This window comes from Dendrobates tinctorius, unplaced genomic scaffold, assembly GCF_039654945.1.
Source record: "Dendrobates tinctorius isolate UK_male_01 unplaced genomic scaffold, ASM3965494v1 ptg000129l, whole genome shotgun sequence".
Classification (NCBI taxonomy): domain Eukaryota; kingdom Metazoa; phylum Chordata; class Amphibia; order Anura; family Dendrobatidae; genus Dendrobates; species Dendrobates tinctorius.
This window is the reverse complement of record NW_027361797.1, coordinates 30,231,121-30,248,484: the sequence shown is the minus strand read 5'-3', so window position 1 is coordinate 30,248,484 and position 17,364 is coordinate 30,231,121. Positions and strand designations below refer to the sequence as shown.

Below are 17,364 nucleotides of genomic sequence, written 5' to 3'. Positions count from 1 at the left end.
CCTTCTCGGCACAACTCCTCTTCAGTCCTGCCTCCTATTCATCCTGGACAAAGCCCTCTGACTCCATAAGCCTTAGGGATTCGTTTCCCACTCCGGCAGAGCAGCCAGGGTTGTCCTCCTGCCCCCACGTAATTCTACCTCCACCTACCTCGTGATGTCAGAAGACCAGGTCCGCTCCTTGCTACCTGGCCCGAGCCCTAGGCTCTCCACGCTGCAGGAATATCCATCAGGGAATTCTGTTTGGCCTATCACTACCTCGAATGGTTGCCCCATACTGCCCCTGGCAGCCCACCGTACCTGAACTTGGCTTTCACTAGAAACTTCACTGTCACTGAATTCCCTCTAAGCAGGAAGTGCCCCCCTTTTATTGACACTAGTGCCCACCCACTGGGCTAGTTCTAGCCTTAACCATTTCCTAACTTATATGCTATACCTATTCCTTATTCTATATCTTATGCTTATCCTATGCTATACTCACATTATATTAACCCTTTACATACTGTACATTAGACACACAATACTTATACATATAAATCCATATGACGGTATTCACATGGCGAATCTGTTCTCTTCAGTGGCAGGAACGGCGTGAGACAGTCCACATCCCTACTTATGTAGCAGGGAGAAGATGTTTTGACGTGTCGAATGAAAGATCTGTTAGTATGAAAAATGTATTGCATGTTGTATGTGTGAGGTTTTACATGTCATATGAAAGATGTATTACGAGTGGTAGGGAAGCTGTAAGACGTGTCATAGGGAGAAGGTGTATTGTGTGTCAAATGACAGATGTATTACAGGTGATAGGGAAGATTTATTCCCTCTCTCTAGTAGGGAAGATGCGTTACAGATAGCATGTTACTAAATCTGATCTATTGTCTGAGAGAATGGCCTGTGCAGCATACAATCACTTCTGTCGGTACCTACCATCTACGCCACAGCAACCCCCGGGGGCACGTCACCAATGAGCCCACCTTATAGTTAGAGAAGCAGACGTATACGGCATATCTAGCATTGGGCGATAACCTGTTTTTATTGCAGCCCTATGTTTTTACAGCCATTTAACAAAGCTCCATAAAACTGTTCACACAATGCATTTACCAGGAAGCGTCAAGGACAAGGGTTCTCCTTTTCATAATGGAATTTTTATAGTTGAGGTCCATCACCCCATAAAAGAATAACTTGCATTTTTATTATTATTTGTATTCATAACATTGTTGTAGGTTTTATAGAAAGTGGTTAGAAGTGCAGGTCATAGAAGGAGCCAGCAGGGAATATGGCTGATCTCTTACCGTGTTGCTCTCCTGGGCTCAGTGAACAAATAAACCATGTGCAGAAACGAGCAGCTGTAGGAGACCCTTAGGGCCCCGTCACACATAGCGACTCACCAGCGATCCCAACAACGATATCAACTTGTCAGGATCGCTGGAGTGTCTCTACGTGATCACTGGTGAGCTGTCAAACAGACAGCTTCACCAGCGATCAGCACCAGCGACGCCGAGTGGGCGTCGTCGCTGTGTACGTTAGTTACCAGCGCGCTGATGCAGGGAGCTGGTAACTAAGGTAAACATCGGGTTTCTAAGGGGCGTGCGTCATTTAGAAACCCGATGTGTACCTTGGTTACCAGCTCCCTGCATCAGCACGCTGGTAACTAAGGTTCACATTGGGTTTCTAAGCACCGCGCGCTGCTTAGAAAAACTGTGTTTACCTTAGTTACCAACGCGCTGATCGCTGGTCTCCCGCCTGTCACACGCAGTGATGCGTGCTGGCCAGCGGGAGACCAGCGACCAAAAAAATGTCCTGGCTATTCCAGGACGATCAGCAATACCCGGCAGGGGGGCCGATCGCTGGTCAGTGTCACACATAGCGATTTTGCTGGTGAGATCGCTGTTGCGTCACAAAACTTGTGACTCGCTAGCGAGATCGCTATGTGTGACGGGGGCTTTAGGGATTGGTAAGGATCAGATCCCAGTACTAGCACTGGGGAATAACAACATAGACACACCTTTATACCAAACACCCTGCTGTCACCATACGATGGATTATAGACCAACAGATGAATGGGGCGAGATGAGCGGCTGCCACACACCTGTGACACCGCTTATTCGAAGACCATCAATAATGTGAATTTGTTAGTTGCCTTTGTGATGTTTTCCTATTTTTTTGTTTTGTTTTGTTTTTCTTCAAAAAAGACTTATGTAAAAAATGCCTTTTTTTTTTAACAAAAAGCTACATATTTAGTGAATGCAATACGATGCATTGAGCAGCTAAGATCTTACCTGACCAATGAAGTTCCTAAAGCACACAGTGGCTTGTTAGGTCTCATTCACACATTCGATTTTTTTACATACGAGTGCTATGCAATAAATGATAAAATAAATAACAGTCCCTCTGTATCTATTAGTGTGCTTATCACATCTGGAGAGGTTTTTCTTAATATCACTATATACCAGAAAAGCACCCAAATATTTAATTAGAACTTTTAAAATACAGTATCTACTTATCATCCAAGTATTTAATTAGAACTTTTAAAATATCTACCTATCATCCAAGGTGTAGCCTTTTATTCTTGTGGTTTTTGTAGCTAACGGTTGTTTAACAAACCCTTAAGGGATGAGAATTCTTACTAACAAATTATCTAGGGATTGTGGTTAAAACTTGACTATTTTTTTAGTTTAAATTAGTAAAAAGTGGTCTATAATATTGTTAAATAACACTAAAGGTGATTTGTGTTATTTCTATATTGTACTGGATTCCTGTATCTTATAGATCCTTACCCTATCGGCTATTAGTCCTAAACATGTTAATTTAAGGCTACATTATCCTACCTAAATCATGGCCACAGTCCATAAATTTGTATAGCACTAGGAGTCTAACTATTGTAGGGATTCAACTCGCTTAGGTGCGGCGGGAGACAACCAGGAGGCACGTTTCTTTAAAAGTTCATAGGGTTTATTGCTCCATAACCCATAAACCAGCACATAACATAAGGAATAGCCTTTAGCTCAGGCGAAAGCAAGTATAAGTGTCCATGATTTCAGGCTCAGTCCTGGAGCCTCAGCAAACACATGAGGCTTATCCCTCCTCACATACAGCCAATATACATAGGCCTCCCTGGGTCAACAGCCTTAGCCCGTGGTCTTCAGGAAGGTAGCACACCTTCCTCCACATAGGCCTGCCGGGACCTTCCACATGGCCCAATCAGATCCATGCGCTCTCTCTCATGTGACCGGACCTCAGGTACCTTATATGGTCCATAACCACACCCACAGGTGATCACATGGCTATGACCTCACTAAAGGTCCTATTATACACAGCCACACATATACTTTATTATGACACTCTTAAACACACCCCTGGGTGGGTTTGTAGGTAACCAGGCCCTGCCCATCTCTCTATTTACCTGGAGACTTCTCCCTTATACATTGAAGCTACACCTCAGCAATATCATTGCTGAACAACACATAAGTCTCCATCCCAAAGCCACCCACTTTGGGATACCTAACGGCCATTCCGTATTCTGCCATTCATCCTTTCTCCTGGGACATCCACACAGCGCCCCCTAGCGGACTCAGTGATTACTACACCACACTATACAGTGGCATGTAAAAGTTTTGAAACCTCTGGTCAAAGTTACTGTTTTTGTGAACAGTTAAGCAATTTGTAGGTGAAATGATCACTAAAAGGCCTAAAGTTAAATATGATATACATTTCCTTTGTAATTTAGGCAACAACAAAAATGAAAAACTAATTTACATTTTAAAAATTACAAGAAGCAAAATGGGCAGATGCAAAAGTTTGGGCACCCTGCATGGATAGTAGCTAGTAGCAGCCCCTTTTGCAAGTTTCACAGCTTGTTAATGCTTTTTGGAGCCAGTCAAGTCTTTTTTTATTCTTGTTTAAGGGATTTTCATCCATTCTTCCTTGGAAAATTCTTCCAGTTCTGTGAGATTCCTGGCTTGTCTTGCATGCACTGCTATTTTGAGGTCTAGCCACAGATTTCAATGATGTTCAGATAAGGGGACTGTGAGGGCCATTGTAAAACCTTCAGCTTGCACCTTTTGAGGTCGTCTGTTGTCAATTTTGACGTGTGTTGAGGATCCTTATCCATTTGTAGAAGCCATCCTCTTTTCAACTTCAGCTTTTTTTACAGATGGTGTTATGTTTGCATCAAGAATTTGTTGAATTTCATTTAATCCATTCTTCCCTCTAAACTCTTGGAGCGTCTAGTGTACTGCCGCCTTACCCGTTACCTCTCCACTCACTCCCTCCTAGACCCTTCACAGTCTGGCTTCCGACCCCTACATTCGACTGAAACTGCACTCATCAAAGTGACCAATGACCTTCTGACAGCAAAATGTAACGGTGAACACTCTCTGCTCATTCTTCTCGACCTTTCTGCAGCTTTCGACACTGTTGACCACTGTCTCCTACTCCATTGGCTCCAGTCACTAGGCATTAAGGACACTGCTCTCTCCTGGTTCTCTTCCTATCTCTCTGATCGCTCCTTCAGTGTTTTGTTCGCTGGCTCCACATCATCTCCTCTTCCTCTCGCTGTCGGGGTACCTCAGGGCTCAGTCCTTGGCCCCCTTCTCTTCTCTCTCTACATGGCCCCAATTGGACAGACCATCAGCAGATTTGGCTTTCAGTACCATCTTTATGCTGATGATACACAACTTATATATGTCATCCCCGACCTTACCCCCGCTGTACTACAGAATGCCAGTGACTGTCTGTCCGCAGTCTCCAATATCATGTCCACTCTCTATCTGAAACTTTAATCTCTCAAAAACTGAACTTCTCCTGCTCCCGCCATCTACTAACCTCCCTAAATCTGACATTTCCCTCTCCGTGGGTGGCACCATAATAACACCCCAGCAGCAGGCAAGCTGTCTGGGTGTTATGTTTGACACCAACCTCTCCTTCACATCCCATATACAATGTCTTGACCGCTCTTGCTGCCTACACCTAAAGAACATCTCCAGAATTCGCCCTTTTCTCACCATGGAAACAACAAAAACCCCTCACTGTAGCATTGATCCACTCCCGCCTGGATTACTGCAATGCTCTATTAATTGGCCTCCCTGCTACTCGACTTTCCCCTCTCCAGTCCATACTTAATGCAGCAGCCAGGGTCATCTACCTGGCTAGTCGGTACTCGGACGCGTCCGCTCTTCGCCAGTCCATACATTGGCTGCCTATTCATTATAGGGTCCAATTCTAAGTACTTGTTCTCACCCACAAAGCTCTCCACAGTGCAGCACCCCCTACATCTCCTCCCTCATTTCTGTCTATCGACCTAGCCGACCGCTGCGCTCTGCAAAAGACTTTCGACTAACCTCTGCACTAATCCGCACCTCCCACTCCCGACTCCAAGACTTTTCCCGCGCTGCGCCAATCCTCTGGAATGCTCTACCACAAGAAATTAGGACTATCCACAATTTGCACAGTTTTAGGTGCTCTCTCAAAACGCATCTATTCAGAGCAGCCTATCACATTCACTAATCAGTCATTTTATGTGCAAGTGTGAGTATGTAGCCCATTCACTATCTCTGTCCCCCACCTTCTCAAGATGGCTGGACCATCATTGTAAATATATCATTGTAAATACACACCTGTACTTTGTATCTCCCCCACCTCATTGTGTATTGTAAGCTCTCACGAGTAGGGTCGTCTTCTTTTACTTTAATTACTGTATTGTTACCGTTGTTACTTATGACTTGTGTTTTGAAACTGTTAAACTGTAAAGTGCTGCAGAATATGTTGGTGCTATATAAATAAAGATTATTATTATTATCTACCCGTGAAATGTTCCGCGTGCCATTGGCTGCAACACAACCCCAAAAGCATGATTGATCCACCTCCATGCTTAATGGTTGGTGAGATATTCTTTTCTTGAAATTTTGTGACCTTTTTTCTCCACATATACCTTTGATCATTCTGGCCAGAGAGTTCTAATTTAGCCTCATCAGTCCACAGGACTTGTTTCCAAAATGCATCAGGCTTGTTTAGATGTTCTTTTCCATACTTCAGACTCTTAATTTTATGATGAGTACACAGGAGAGGTTTTCTTCTGATGACTCTTCCATGAAGGTCGTATTTGTGCTGGTATCTCTGAACAGTAGAACAATGTTCCACAACTCCAGGGTCTACTAAATCTTTATGAAGGTCATTTGCAGTCAAGCGGGGGTTTTGATTTGCCTCTCTAGCAATCCTACGAGCAACTCTCACTGAAATTTTGCTTGGTGTTCCAGACCTTATCTTGACCTCCACTGTTCCTGTTAACTGCCATTTCTTGTTATAATCACAACGTTGAGGCCATAGATAAGCTTTATCAAGCCATAAATAGGAAAGGTAACATACTTGTGTGAATTTCCACAACTATCACAGTATTGGACACCGTTTCATAGATTTTTCACACATTACTCTGTTTCCTCTTTTATGTCACTTCTGTACTTTAGACCAGTCCTTGCTCCTAAAAATTGTCTCATGTCAGTAATAAATGTGGAGCAATCGAGATAATAATTCTGCCCCTACTTCTACCGTAGTGAAGTTGTCATATATCTGCCCATATCCAAATATTGTTGTGCAAATATATTTTTTCTCATGTTCATGCTTCTGGGATTCATATTTTTCTCGTTGCAGTGTCTTTCCGCTTTGTTGGCAATTATCTGCTATACAGAACTTTTCTACACTGTATGGAATATGACACACAATATTGCTGAGCCTCCAGTTCTCCTCATTAGCCCACTTCTAGTTGGAGCTACTATGGTAAAGGAAATATTTTTTTCTTAATAAATAATCTGTACTGATTTGTATTAAGTCACTTAGTCCAAGAATCCTTCTCAGGCACCACTGGTGGCTCCGTGCTGACAAGGTCCAAAACCATAGAAAATCCAAGTTTCCGAGGCACCAGAAAAAATGGGGATAAAACATAACCTTTATTTCATCCTTAAAAATTACATGGTGAAATACAATTGAGATAGACAAGTGAAGCAATGTTTCAACCCAAAAGAGCCTTTTTCGAGCTAGAAATACAATATTACAATAAAAATTACAGACATGGCTGTAATTTTTATTGTATTTCTAGCTTAAAACTTTACTTCACTTGTCTACCTCAATTGTACTTCACCATGTGATTTTTAAGGATAGAATAATGGAGTAAATGTTATGTTTTATCCCCATTTTCTCTGGTGCCTCGTAATCTTGGATTTTCTGTTAATAAAAGTCTCTTAAATAGAAAGTTTGAGTGGTATTTTTAAAATTAAAGGGTTTATACAGCCTTTACAGATTGATTGTTTATCCTTAGGGCAGGCGCTGATGACCATATGTTCTTCACATTCTGTTGATCACGCTCTGGTCCGACGCTGATCGCGCTCTGGTCCGACGCTGATCGCGCTCTGGTCCGACGCTGATCGCGCTCTGGTCCGACGCTGATCGCGCTCTGGTCCGACGCTGATCGCGCTCTGGTCCGACGCTCTGGTCTGACGCTGATCGCGCTCTGGTCTGACGCTGATCGCGCTCTGGTCCGACGCTGATCGCGCTCTGGTCTGACGCTGATCGCGCTCTGGTCTGACGCTGATCGCGCTCTGGTCTGACGCTGATCGCGCTCTGGTCTGACGCTGATCGCGCTCTGGTCCGACGCTGATCGCGCTCTGGTCCGACGCTGATCTGTCATGTGAGTTTCTCAGAGGTGGAGAGAAAAAAAAACATTTTTACATCTTCTCAATTCAGATTCTGATCAGTGTGATCCATTTTTCTTGCATGTGGAGAAATAAAAGGAAAAAAAGAAGTTTCTCCACCTTCTCTATTCTGACATTTTGTGAAAATCTGACCGCACTCTCATATCATCCAAGTGCGGTCTGAAGTTTTCAATGGACCCATAACTTGAATGGGTGAGTGCCATCTGATATCGGAGGCAAATCGTGCATGCTGCAATATTTTTCCTTGGAACACTTGGTCTGAGTAAAAAAATTGCACATTCCAATCCTCATGGAATAAAATTGGTCCGAGTGCAATCTAATGTCTTGACGGATCACACTTGGACCAAAACTGTGGTCTTCTGCGCGAGCCTTGCGGTAAGCCATGACTGTTAGATTGGTGGTGGTATAATTATCAGCTCTCCTGCTATCAGTGGTTCATTCTTGTCTGAGTTGTACTTTTGATCGGAGGTAGTGTGGTAGTCAGACACCCATCAGTCTAATATTGATCTCTTGCGGTAAGGACAAGATATCAATTTTTAAAAACTGTATAAACCCTTTAATCAGGTCTAGAATATCTAGAGGGAATAGCAAAAATTATTCAAAGGTAAAGATCTTTGAGACCCAGCTATCCATATAAAGGGGGATCCACAACACCTGTTCAGTGACTCAATCAGCACCTTCCTCACTGTATTCGATATATGGGTCGTGCCTGTACATAGCCCTCAAGCTCCAGATGAGTAAGGGCTCAATCAGATATCTATTTTTCATGGATAGAACTTCTACGGGCTCACACTCACATGCGAGAAACTCGGCCGAGTCTCGCATGTCAATACCCAGCACTGCCGCCGTTTCTCGCATGTGAGTATGAGCCCTAAGCATTCTAGTCTATAGTGTTGTTCACATGTGTACTTTGCAGACTGAGAGTCTGCCCAAATATATGAAGACATGTCCGATTTTGATTCCAGTGACTGATCATACTCGCCAATATAAGTCTGAGGGTCCGGACAGCACTCTGATGCCATTTGTGACCTGTCTTGGTTTTCGTGGTTGGTTTGTTAGGAGAAGAGTGAGGGACTACTATCAGCTGTTTTTGCTACTCAGTCTGAGAGCAGAGACCCCAATTTCAGCGATGTCACCTATTGACCTGTTTGCTGCAGTTTTGATAAAATCACAATTTTTTTCTGCGGCACACCTAGCTTTTTCTGAATGCTGGGCTCTGTATAACCCCTCCCATCCCACTGATTGGCTGCTTTCTGAGTACACTGTGCATAGGCAGAAAGCTGCCAATCGGTGGTGGGGATGGGGCTACACAGAGGTCACGAATATATTGGAGGTTTACCAGGTAAAGTTTTTTTTAACCTTTTCACTTCTAATGTTTATGTTCATGTTGACCTTTTGTGTTTCTAATTTCTAGCTCCTAGCCACATGTCTTATCCAATATGAGAGGATACGAGGCGTTCGCTCATCAGCTCTCATGCTGGTGTTCTGGATACTGACTTTCATTTGTGCAGTTTTCCAACTAAGAACCAAAATCACAATAGCTCTTTCCCAGGTATGGATAAATGACAGAACACTGATCTATAGAGATGAAGCGGGGAACTCGACACTTATTTTTAATTTTTCTATTCCATTGATAGAAATCATCACCTAGATGTGAACATGGGTTAAAAGGCGACGTTGTTTTGTGAAATACAGATACATATATCCCATACATTTTGAAAATTAAAATTTTTAATATTAATAGATAATATATAATTCTATATAATCTAATTATACTATTTGAAAAATAGTTATAAAACAGATAAAAGTTATTGAATGAAAAATCTTAGTGAAGTCCAATAAATTTGAACTCTATTGTGTGTTTTTTTTTTTTTTTTTAAGGCAGTAGAAATCAACCGACTGCGCTACACCCTGTTTATGCTGTACTTCTTACTGGTGCTGTTCCAGTGCATTCTGTCTTTCTTCAACGATCGACCTCCGTTTTTTACCAGTGTAAAAAATGACATGGTATGTCGTCATTGTTGTTTATTTCCACATTAATTGTCACAGTAAAGGAAAGGGTGTACTTTTAGCAATTTTTTATGCTGAAACTTTGCAGACCTTTTCAGCTATAAGAGCGTACAGCTGCATACATCAGGCCGTATGTTCATTGGACCCATTTCTAAAGGTCCAGCTGAATGTTCATTTATGGTACCTTTGCTTAGATGTTGTACTTTTTTATTAATTGCAAGCTTTGCAAATTAAATAAAAAATACCTAAACAGCCAAGACAGACATGAATACTTGTCAAGCGGGTATGTCTTAAAGGAGGTTGTTATTCATATAATAAAGCTTTCAATAAAAAAATATAAACATGAATACCGTAACAAAAATCAGTAACTGCTATGTTTGCATTGTGACTTATATCTCTATTGTTTCCTTGAACTAGAACCCGTGCCCTTTGTCAAGTGCCTCCTTCCTTTCCAAAGTTACCTTCAGCTGGTTTACAGAGTAAGTGACTTCACAGAACTAAAACTGTAGAGAATTCGTCAAACTGAGTAATGTTCCATATATAGGGACATTCCATAGGATTGGCTTAGATGCACTTGCCTAGTTTTTTTTTTTTTTTTTTTTTTTTACTTGAACCAGGGCCTGTGTTCGCTAGGTGTGTCAGTCTGCTGGATAAAGCAGAGTCCAGTGTGCTGCTGGAGACTGCACAGCTAAAATGTGAGCTGTAGCTGAGAGAGTGATGTGCTGGGATCTCTGTCTGAGAGTGCATGGGTCATCTAGGGAAAACTGAGCAGTCTGTGTGTGGAGAACAATGTAGAAGCTGCAGCCTGTTCAGTGTGAACTTTGCCTGGAGTTGAACACTTCTGTTTTGGCTCTGGAAGCTGGTGAATCTCAGGCTGAAGGGAATACAGAGACTGGTACGATTGTGCTTTTTTGTGTATGAAGTTTGCTCTGGGAGAAGGACTGTATTCTGTTCAGGTGAGCGCACACTCACATACTGTATATGTGCTGAATGAACTGTTTATTTGATGTGATACCTTTGTGCCCAGAAGAGACGGTATTTGTTTTAGAATTTCTTGGAGTTTTATGAAAGTAATAAAACTGCATCTGTTTGGATCAAACCGCATTGCCTGGGTTGTAGCAATCGCAGGTACTTGGGATGCAGCAACGAGACGGGAGCCGGAATGAACTGAGAACGTGTGTGTGTGTGTGTGTGTGTGTGTGTGTGTGTGTATGTATATATATATATATGTATGTGTGTATGTGTATGTATATATATATATATATATATATATATATATATATATATAATATAGTATGTATGTATGTGTATATGTATATATATATATCTATGGGAGCTATCTTGAGTAGCCAACAAGCTGACAACAGTTATACTCGCAGGGATTAGCACAACAATACACAGGTAACACGATTATGACTAACCGTCCGGAACTGGTAACTAGGAGGCCGCGGTCTGGCTGACCATAAGTCAAGAAACTACGATTTATCAACTACAACGTGTCACTTACCCTCCTCTGATGTCCAGCAGAGTGGTGATCGATGTCCATTTGGCGTCTCAGCCGCTGGGCCCAGCTGACGAGGAGCTGACGTATACTTCTGGCGTTCCTATGCCTAGGTGGGGTGAGGGCACAACAGGCCCCTGAAGAGTTCCTCTGCGTTGCGCCTCCCGGCAGAGGTGGAATGGCGGTGGCCGGGGCCCGGAGCGTGGAGGCCGCGGGCTGGAGCCGGACGGCGGTGGCAGCTGGCAGGCCGGGCTGGGAAGTGGCGGCCGCGGGTGGCAGCTGGTAGGCCGCAACCGCGGACTGTACCTGGGCAATGGCGGCCGCGGGTGGCAGCGGGAAGGCCACAACCGCGGGCTGGACTGGGCAGTGGCGGCCGTGGGCTGTAGTGACGGGAGTGGGAGCACGGTCGCTTGGTCGGCGCTCCTCGATGTGGCTGCTCGGTGCTCTCTCCTCTCTGACCGGGGTAAGTTTAGCCCCAGTCTTTCCGGTCGTTGCTCACTCCCTCTTGCTCTGGCTCTCTGGCGCCACCTGGGGTTCCTGCTCCTTCTTCCCCGCTCTGTCGAGTGCCCCCTGCTGGCGGTCTCAGCTCCTTTTATACTAGCTCCACCCCCCACTCCTTCTGGAACTGTCTGTCGTCCGTCATGTCCCCCGGAAACAGTCCCCCTAGGAACCTTGGTGACAGTCCCCTTGGTTACGGCCCGGTTACACAGTGGGGGCTCTTCCTCCTACAGGGTCAACACTACCTAATGCCTGAGACGGTGAATCCCTAAAATGTGTGTACATAAAAATATATAGTATATGTGTGTATATACAGTATATGTGTGTGTATATGTATAGTCAGTCATGGTCGAAAGTGTTGGCACCACTGAAGTTGTTCCAGAAAATGTTTGTAATTTACACATTTTGTTATACACATGTTTATTTCCTTTGTGTGTATTGGAACAACACAAAAAAGTAGATAGAGAAAAAAAGAGGCAAATTGTACATAATGTCACACTAAACCACAATAATGGGCCAGACAAAATTGTTGGCACCCTCCACTTAATATTTGGTTGCACACCCTTTGGAATAAATAACTGCAATCAATTACTTCCAATAACCATCAACAAACTTCTTACACCTTTCAACTGAAATTTTGGATCACTTTTTCTTTTGCAAGCTACTTCAGGTCTCTCATATGTGAAGGGTGCCTTGTCCCAACAGCAATTTTAAGATTTTTCCACAGGTGTTCTATGGGATTTTGATCTGGACTCATTGTTGGCCACTTCAGAACTCTACAGCGCTTTGTTTCTATCCATTTCTGGGTGCTTCTTGAAGCATGTTTGGGGTAATTGTCCTGCAGGAAGACCAAACCCAGCTTTCTGATACTGGGCATTACATTGAAACCAAAAATCCTTTGGTAATCTTCAGATTTCATTTCAACCCCAATACATATTTGAACCTCCACTATATTTGACTGTAGGTACTTTGTTCTTTTCTTTGTAGGCCTCATTCTGTTTTCAGTAAACAGTAGAGTGATGTACTTTACCAAAAAAGCTCTATCTTGATCTCATCTCTCCACAAGGCTATTTCCCAGAAGGATTTTGACTTACTCCTGTACATTTTGGCAAGCTGCAGTCCAGCATTTTTTTGTCTTTGTGTCAGCAGTGGGGTCCTCCTGGGTCTCCTCCCATAGCGTTTAATTTCATTCAAATGTTGACGGATAGTTCGCGCTGGCACTGATGCACCCTGAGCCTGCCAAACAGCTTGAATTTCTTTGGTACTTGATTGTTGCTGCTTATCCACCATCCAGACTACCCTATGTTGCAACTTTTCATCAATTTTTCACAGTCGACCACGTCCAGGGAGATTAGTTATAATGCGATAGGTTGTAAACTTCTTGGTTATGTTGCACACAATGAAACATCATGATCTCTGGAGATGGACTTATAACCTTGAGATTGATATTTTTCAACAATTTTTGTTCTCAAGTCCTCAGACAGTTCTCTTCTCCTCTTTCTGTTCTCCATGCTTAGTGTGGCACAAACAGACACACAATGCAAAGACTGAGTCATCGTCTCCCTTTTTATCTGGTTTCAGATGTGATTTTCATATTCCCTACTCCTGTTACTTGCCACAGGTGAGTGTGAATGAGCATCACATGCTTGCAACAAAGTTGTTTACCCACAATTTTGGAAAGGTGGCAACGATTTTGTCTGGCCCATTTTTATGGTTTTGTGTGAAATGAAGATTATGTCCAGTTTGCCTTTTTTCAGTTTTTTTGTATTGTTCCAATACTCACAAAGGAAATAAACATGTGTATAGCAAAACATGGAATTGCAATCATTTTCTGGGAGAAATGCTTAATTTTCTAGAACAATTTCAAGGGTGCCAATGGGTCGCCCTCCCAGGGCCGTGGGGTACTCGGTACCGGGCCCGATGAGCTTCAATGGGAGATGTCACAGCAGCTGGGACCCGGCCCGTGACCCTGGGCGCCCATTGTAAAAGGGGAATTTTTCAGTGTGCTTATGGTGATGAAAGTTTATAAGTGATTCGTGACGCCATCTGTGGTGTTCGGCAATAGAGATGTAAGCCGACGCTGCAGACAGATCCTCTGGGACAGATGGTGTGGTGCAGCAGTGATGTTATAGCCCTCCACAGGCAGGGCTGTAGTCCCAGGGCAGTGTAGGAGATGTGACACTTAGATGGTGTAGTGTCAGGCGCAAGGGATGCAGCAGTGCTGGGCAGGTTGGCGCAGGAGTAAGTGGAGGACACCAGGGCAGGTAGTTCCAAAGCTTTGCTCACAGTCTTTTGCAGGTACAGATGCCTGCATCCGTGCCGTGTCCTCCGGGTCAGGAGCTCAGCCAACTTCCAGGCAAGATGAAGTACTCCTTTCCAACACTCCGCCAACATATGTGCCTTTTCTGGACGTCTCCTCTTATAGCGCCTTTGAATGAAGTACTCCTAATACTGAGTTACACTGGAGTTCCTCCTGTCAGATGTTCCTATGAACTCTACTTGTACGGCAGACAGCTGTAGCCTGCTTCGGGGACTCCTTGCTACTAAGTCCCGGCTCACTAATATGTTGCTGTTGTGCCCTCAAGTCTTGTGTGGGAATAAAGTGGTCACTACTTCTATTCCTCCGGTGTCTGCTGCAGGACCATTAGTATCCATACAACCTCGGGGACCGGACCCCGGCCTTGCGCTTAGAACTTGGGAAGGGTTCTCCTCTAACCCTGATCCTTGGTTCTCTTATTCTCCTTACGTTCCGTGCTAATCCTTCTTTCCAATGGAGAATCAAGCTTCCTTTCTCTGTCCCTTTCCTGTGCCAGCCGACCCAGATCACTGTGGCCTGCTGCAGCACTTCCTTCTTCCATCCCTCTCCCGGGGATCTTCTCTGTCTCATGCTCTGTCCTTCTACATCCTCACTCATTGACTGACTGAATGAAAGACTGACTGACTCAACTCTTCCCGCTCTTTTGTGCAAAGTAAACTCCACCCACCTCCCAGCACGTTTCGTGTTCCAAGCAGGGAGCCACCAAGGGGTGCTATGCTACACTCCAAGCAGGGAGCCGCCGAAGGTGCTTTGCTGCACTACTTTGTGGTGTGGGGTGCAGGTGTTGGAGTGTGGTCAGGTGTCTCCACCTTACCTGGATAGTGGGGTACCACACCTCAGGAGGAGGTGCAGTACCTCTGTGGTGACTGAACCCTCAGGGGTGCCACATACCTTCCCGTTAAACACAGCACGTCCGCGGGCTGCAAGAAAACAAAAGTTGACAATACAGGAACATACAAAATTTTTGTAATGCAAAACAAACAGTTCTTATCTAATCTTCTCAATATGAGAGGCACAGTTTCTTGAACGTTGCAAACAATTTTAACAAACTATCTTTAAAGTTATGCTACCTAATTTAAAGTGTTATTAGCAGTAAACACACTACCACTTTCAAGTGTCATCATTATCATATTTCTTCATCTCTTCTTTCACATTTCCTACTTTCTTTTATTAACCCTAAGTGACAACCGTGGATACCTGGTTCGTCACCTGTATTTCTCAAATCTTCATCTTTATTCACATCTCTTTATTAAAACATTCCTATCTGTCATTGATACTAACTAGAGTCTATATAAAAGCTATTCTCTATTAATACTGTCATAAGACGCACTATAAAATACTTCACAACAATTCTTGTACGTGCTGGACACCGCTCCCAGCCGGGATCTCTTGCAGTGTCCTTAGGATGGAGCCATGCTCCAAGGTTGAGGTAGTTCTTATTTATAAAAGACCTATGTAAACCAAGAAAGGGCACCTAAGGAGGTGCAACTATTTACAACAAAGTTCTGGACCACTCAGTGTTCATGATCTCCTTAGTTCAATGAAAGATATGCTGCCAAAGCAACTAGGCAAAAACTTGTAAAACCAAAGTAAACATGATAACAAAGAAGGCACAATGGTGCAAATACCCTCCTGGGTAGCAGTTAGTTCAGGTAAACATTATGGCTAGTAGTCCCCTCCTGGGGTTCTGGAAGCTGGTTGCTAGGGCTGCTTCCAGGGGAGATGCAGGGGTTCTGAATTTGTGGTAAAGGAAACCCGTGATGCAGAGTGACACCCATCAGCTGCTCAGGCGCTTCTGCTGAGATCAGAAGATGTCGAATGGGACGCGCTTGTTCCAGCCTTACTCTTTTCAGCAGGGACTTCTTCCATTTCCCCATCGCTGTCAGCTTAGTGCTTTTAAATTGGGAACACAGCTCTTCCATTTGTCCCATGCGGAGTACCAGCCCGTTGCACGCGGTGTACGGGAACTCAGGGGGCAACCCGGTTGCAGGGGCGGCGATCATACCTGATGTTTCCCGGTGGTGCAGTCTTGGCTCCGGTGCAGGCACGATGCGGCTCCCGGTGGCAGCAGTGGCGGTTCGAACTGACCGGTTAAGTAATGGAGACGGGGGTGGATCAGATGGCGGCTCTGGATCCGCGGGGATCTCCGGTGGGACCTGCGCAGCCGCACTATGTCCAGGCAGGGGCTCAACTTTCTCCGCTTCAGGCCACATGCCCTCAGATTACTCCTCTGGGCAGACAACGCTCAGCGGCGGTTGCAGCGCGGAGATGTCGTTGGGCGCTGCTGGTGATATTGCAGCCTCCTCCGGCTCCAGGGGCGCTGCCTGGGGTAGAGCTTGTGTAGCGGCGATGTGTACTGGTGGTGAAGGTACCGCGGGTGTGGGCCCCTCCTGGGCGCGCTGTAGGTTCAGCGTCCATAGGGCTTCTTGCCTCAGTCCCAGATGGGTGGCCAGCTGGGCTATCTCGTTTTCCAGCTGCTGATGGTCCAGATGGGAAGCCAAATCGGAGCCTTCAGCCATTGCGCCGGGGAGGCTCAGCTTAACCTCCCTTCGCTCTTCAGGCCTCCTCTCTCCTTCCATCATGGTGTTCTCTCTTACCTTCTTCCTGTCTGGCCACTTTTCCTGCCACCGGCTCCCGCTCCTCCTTCTGGGGGCTGCGTCTTCTTCCTACTCCTCCATACCAAGCCAGTTCGCGGTCTTTTCTTAGGACCACCCATGTTGTCACGCCCTTCTTCTCCGCGCTGGCGGCCATTTTTAGCATTCATTTTACTGTCTATCAAATTGGGTCTTTTGCACATTTCCACAAACTTTTAAGTCCAATAAATCGTAGGCACACAGAACCCGATGGCATCGGGCTTCGTCATCCTGTTCGTAACGCCAAAATGGGTCGCCCTCCCTGGGCTGTGGGGTACTCGGTACCGGGCCTGATGAGCTTCAGTGGGAGATGTCACGGCACCTGGGACCCGGCCCGTGACCCTGGGCGCCCATTGTAAAAGGGGAATGTTTCAGTGTGCTTATGGTGATGAAAGTTTATAAGTGATTCGTGAAGCCACCTGTGGTGTTCGGCAATAGAGTTGTAAGCCGACGCTGCAGACAGATCCTCTGGGACAGATGGTGTGGTGCAGCAGTGATGTTATAGCCCTCCACAGGCAGGGCTGTAGTCCCAGGGCAGTGTAGGAGATGTGACACTTAGATGGTGTAGTGTCAGGCGCAAGGGCAGTGCTGGGCAGGTTGGCGCAGGAATAAGTGGAGGACACCAGGGCATGTAGTTCCAAAGCTTTACTCAGTCTGTTGCAGGTACAGGTGCCCGCATCCGTGCAGTGTCCTCCGGGTCAGGAG

At 45.0% G+C, this 17,364-nt stretch overlaps 1 protein-coding gene across 1 annotated transcript in view; it reads left to right on the top strand.

Annotated features, from left to right (window-relative positions):
* Positions 1-17,364, top strand: part of LOC141047691 (multidrug resistance-associated protein 1-like) — a 164,572-nt gene that overhangs the window by 26,296 nt on the left and 120,912 nt on the right. The window contains exons 4-7 of the mRNA XM_073542906.1: positions 6,643-6,768; positions 9,115-9,252; positions 9,582-9,707; positions 10,128-10,189. Coding sequence (XP_073399007.1) covers positions 6,643-6,768; positions 9,115-9,252; positions 9,582-9,707; positions 10,128-10,189 — 452 coding nt within the window. The remainder of the gene's footprint in view (positions 1-6,642; positions 6,769-9,114; positions 9,253-9,581; positions 9,708-10,127; positions 10,190-17,364) is intronic.